At 63.7% G+C, this 3937-nt stretch overlaps 1 protein-coding gene across 1 annotated transcript; it reads left to right on the top strand.

The window, feature by feature from the left end:
* The first annotated feature begins 381 nt into the window (after positions 1 to 381).
* On the top strand, positions 382 to 2935 carry MSX1 (msh homeobox 1). The gene is made up of 2 exons (XM_040593894.1): positions 382 to 919; positions 2396 to 2935. The coding sequence occupies exons 1-2, from the start codon at positions 469 to 471 to the stop codon at positions 2824 to 2826; spliced, it is 882 nt and encodes a 293-aa protein (XP_040449828.1). The 5' UTR covers positions 382 to 468; the 3' UTR covers positions 2827 to 2935.
* Positions 2936 to 3937: the final 1002 nt, after the last annotated feature.

Here is a 3937-nt window from a genome sequence, read left to right as displayed (position 1 = left end):
CTGCGCGCCGCAGACAGCGAGGACGGCTTTTTTCCGACGTTCGCGCACTCGTCCCCCAATGCTTGAGCCTCCCCCCAGGCCCGTCCCCGCGGCGGAGCGCGGTTCCGGCGGCCCCGGCCTTCCGCACTCCCGCCTGCGCTGCGCGCCGAGGCGCGGATCGGAGCCGGGGGGGGCGCGGGGCGGGGCCGGGCGGGGCGGGGCGGGGCGCCCCGACGGCGAGCCCGGCCTGGCCCCCCCGCCCACTCCCCGGGCCGCCGCCACCGCCGCAGCCAATGGGGCGGCGCCGCCCCGCCCCCCGCGCGCTGGTTGGGCGGTGCCTGCCCTCTCGCCGCTTTATCAGGCGGCGCCGCCCGCCGCGGCGTCGGAGCGCGTCGACGGCTGCCCGCGCCCCCAGCGCCGCCCCGGCCCCATGAGCCGCGGCACCCACTCCCGCCCGGCGCTGCGGTGGCGACGGCGGGCCGCCTCTGCATGGCCCCGGCTGTGGATATGACCGCCGCGCCCACCGGGGTCCGCAGCGACGAGCTACCAGCATCCGCCTTCAGCAAGCCCGGCGGCGGCCTCCCCGTCGCGGCGGCGATGGGTGGGGAGGAGGAGAGCGACAAGCCCAAGGTCTCCCCATCCTTCCTGCCGTTCAGCGTGGAGGCGCTCATGGCCGACCACAGGAAGCCGGGCGGCAGGGAGGGCCCCGAGGGTGCCGGGCCCCCGCCGGGCGCCAGTGCGGCCGCCCGCTCCAGCCTCAGCCCCCGCCTGGGCGCCCTGACGGCGGAGGCGCCGGCCTCGCCGCTGCCCCTCGGCGGCCACTTCTCTGTCGGGGGGCTGGTCAAGCTGCCCGAAGACACCCTCGTCAAGGCGGAAAGCCCCGAGAAGCAGGAGCGGAGCCCCTGGATGCAAAGCCCACGGTTCTCGCCGCCTCCGCCGAGTAAGTAGGGTCGGGAGAGGACGGGCTGGGAGGCCCCCCCGGGCCACCCGAGCCCTTCCCGCGGGGGCGGCCGGGGGTTTCCTCCCGCTTTCACCCGGCCTGGCCCCTCCTGGCACGCTTTTCCCTGCGGGTCGCTCTCTCTGCGGGGCCACTTCGACGCGTTCAGAATACTGAACTAGTCAAGGGTGCGCGAAGCCGGACGATCGCCGCGAAGGAGAAGAGCGGCCGCGCCCGGGCGAGATCGTGTGCCAAATGTTAAGGGAAGGGGGGGGGGGAGGGAGAAAGTTAGCTTCACCTGGGCTGGAAATGGCCACGCAAAGCCTGACTTAGCCTCAGCGGTGTTTTTCGCCCAAAGCAGCTCAAATAATCTCCTAAGGACCCGCACAGACCCGGCTCCCAGGCGAGGCGCCTTCGGGCTTTGCGGGCGTCAGCCCCACCGGTTGCTCTCTCAAGTGTTGCATCTCCAAAGTTCGAAGAGCCGCAATTAGCGATGTTTTCCTGCTTTACTACGGAGACATCTAAAATAATAACAGCAGCGGGAGGGCCGAGATCAGGAAAGCCCGTTAACCCTCCGCAGCGGCTGCGCGGAGCCCGGGGCCGTGCAGCCGGGGCCGCCTGCCCTGGCCGGGGCCCGCTCCCGCCCCGCTTAGGCGCCCGCGGGAAGGGGCGCGGTGGGGCTGAGGCTCGTCGGGGCGTTCGGGGCGCACTTAGCGGAGCTGCCAACAGAGCTGCTCTCGCTGTCCTTTGGAGGAAGGCAGATTTCCCGACAGGACTTGTGTAGCTTATCGCGGTGGTTTAATTTATTTAAATTGCAAAGTAAAAGCTGTTGCTAAGTAAACCCGGGGTAGATTGAGGCTGAGGACCCTTAGAAATATTAAGGAAGAGGAAATGTGCAGACCGGTGAAGAGCGGTAGATACAGGCCGAGTGTGAATTCAGAACTCGTAATTAATTACATGCTTAATCCAGTTCCCAGGAGCCTAATGAAGAGGGTGTGAGTCTGAGAAGCCAGCCCATTTTGTTTATTTTTTTTCCTTAATCCAATAAAAAGGACAGGATTTTTTTTTTGGAGGGTCACTCCCTTCATTTACATCTCCTCTATGAGCCGGGAGCCGTGAAAGCGGGAGGCGGAGGGCTCGTGGGTGTCTGACTCCTGCTGTTTGCCGAGTTTTTCATGGAGTCGGAGCGGTTCTTGCTACAAAGCACTGCGAGTACCTTCGGTCTTGGGAGTCTTGAAAAAGCTATTTCCATAGTAAAAAGCTTGTTTCCCTTACTGGAACGGGAAACAATCAATTTCAAGTGTGCCCCGGGCAGCCCTGGGGTTTTTGTGCAACTTCACGTTGAGTGGGACCTTATTTCCCCCTTTCTGCCCACCCCAGCTGCTGTAGGGTGGGGGCTCCGCGGGGTGTGTGAGTTCAGGTGCTGCTAACCGAGGTGTCTCTCTCCTTCCCCCTCTCCTCCGGCCGCTGTGGGCGCAGGGCGGCTGAGCCCCCCGGCCTGCACCCTGCGCAAGCACAAGACGAACAGGAAGCCGCGGACGCCCTTCACGACGGCGCAGCTGCTGGCCCTGGAGAGGAAGTTTCGGCAGAAGCAGTACCTGTCCATCGCCGAGCGCGCGGAGTTCTCCAGCTCGCTCAGCCTCACCGAGACCCAGGTGAAGATCTGGTTTCAGAACCGCCGCGCCAAGGCCAAGCGGCTCCAGGAGGCCGAGCTGGAGAAGCTGAAGATGGCAGCCAAGCCCATGCTCCCGCCCGCTGCTTTCGGCATCTCCTTCCCGCTGGGTGGCCCGGCTGTGGCCGGTGCCTCTCTGTACGGTGCTTCCAGCCCTTTCCAGCGGGCAGGGCTGCCCGTGGCTCCTGTGGGACTGTACACAGCGCATGTGGGATACAGCATGTACCACCTCACATAGAGCTGAGCCTGCCGAGCCCAGCCTGCTGGCTGTCTGCTCCTGGCAGCTCTGCACGCACTCCCTCCCTGCTCCTCGCTGCGAACTTCCCTGTGGGCCCTGTGGCAGAGACTTCTCCAGTCGGGCTCTGCTCGACCTCTATGCTGGCCCTCCCGGTCCAGTGCCGTTCCGCTTTCCTTAGCAGTCCTGGGAGATGCTTAGTTCTCCAGCTGGCAGAAACCTGATGCATCCCCCAGCTCCTCCCCGGCACAGGGCAGTGATGGGCCAGCCCTGCCCTGCTTCCCCGGGTCCGGCTGACAGCCTGGGGAGAGCCCCCCACCGTGGGGAAAGGAACTGTGGAAAAGAAACGGCAAAAAGGGGGCTGAAAGACAGGATGTTTCCCTTGCTTTTTGCAAGGCAAGGTCAAGAGGCAGGAGTGTAGAGCAGCCTCTCCCGTTCCTGTGTAACAGTACTGTCTGTTACCTGTGTTTGTTCTTCCACCAGCTCCATTGGAAGGGGCTCTGTGTACTATGTAATATACTGTATATTTGAAATTTTATTATCATTTATATTATAGCTATATTTGTTAAATAAATTAATTTTAAGCTACTGTTTGATGCGGTTTGTTTGCTCCTTGCCCTGCCAGGGGTGACAGAAGAGGCTAAATTTGTGTGTCGGGGGGCAAGGGAGAGAGGGACTGGCTGTACTGGCCATTTATCTTTCTCTCCCCAGCGGGCATCAGCCTCAGACAGTGAGGCCTTGGCTGAGGTTTTAAGTTTGCTGTGTATCCCAGAGTTGCCCCATCCTCATGGCTTTCTGAGGTTTCTTCCTTTTTTTCCCTCGCCAAGCAGCTCCCACCACCTCCCTGCCCCAAGGGTGCGGGTGCCCGCTGTCGCCAGCGGCTCCGGGGCCGACCGGGCTGTCCCTCTGCCCAGGGCTGTGCCTCTCCCTGCCAGCCGGCCCTTGCTGGGAAGCTCCTGGCTGTAGCCCCCGACGGCTGCCGGAGGCGTTGAGGTGGCGTGACTTGTTTCCCCCACCTCGTTGTCAAGCCTAGCGAGAGACCAAGGCTTCCCCACAGCTCCCCTCGGCAGCCGGCACTGCTCAGGGGAAGAGAGCACCGGGCGCTTCGGGTGTG

This window comes from Falco naumanni, chromosome 1, assembly GCF_017639655.2.
Source record: "Falco naumanni isolate bFalNau1 chromosome 1, bFalNau1.pat, whole genome shotgun sequence".
Classification (NCBI taxonomy): domain Eukaryota; kingdom Metazoa; phylum Chordata; class Aves; order Falconiformes; family Falconidae; genus Falco; species Falco naumanni.
Note: the sequence above shows the minus strand (reverse complement) of the source record. Positions and strands in the feature narration are given on the sequence as shown.

Excerpts from the sequence above, each read along its gene's own strand:
- MSX1 (XM_040593894.1), top strand. The coding sequence starts at position 469 with ATGGCCCCGGCTGTGGATATGACCGCCGCGCCCACCGGGGTCCGCAGC. Across the intron at positions 920-2,395 it reads GTTCTCGCCGCCTCCGCCGA|GGCGGCTGAGCCCCCCGGCC; the intron begins GTAAGTAGGGTC and ends CTGTGGGCGCAG.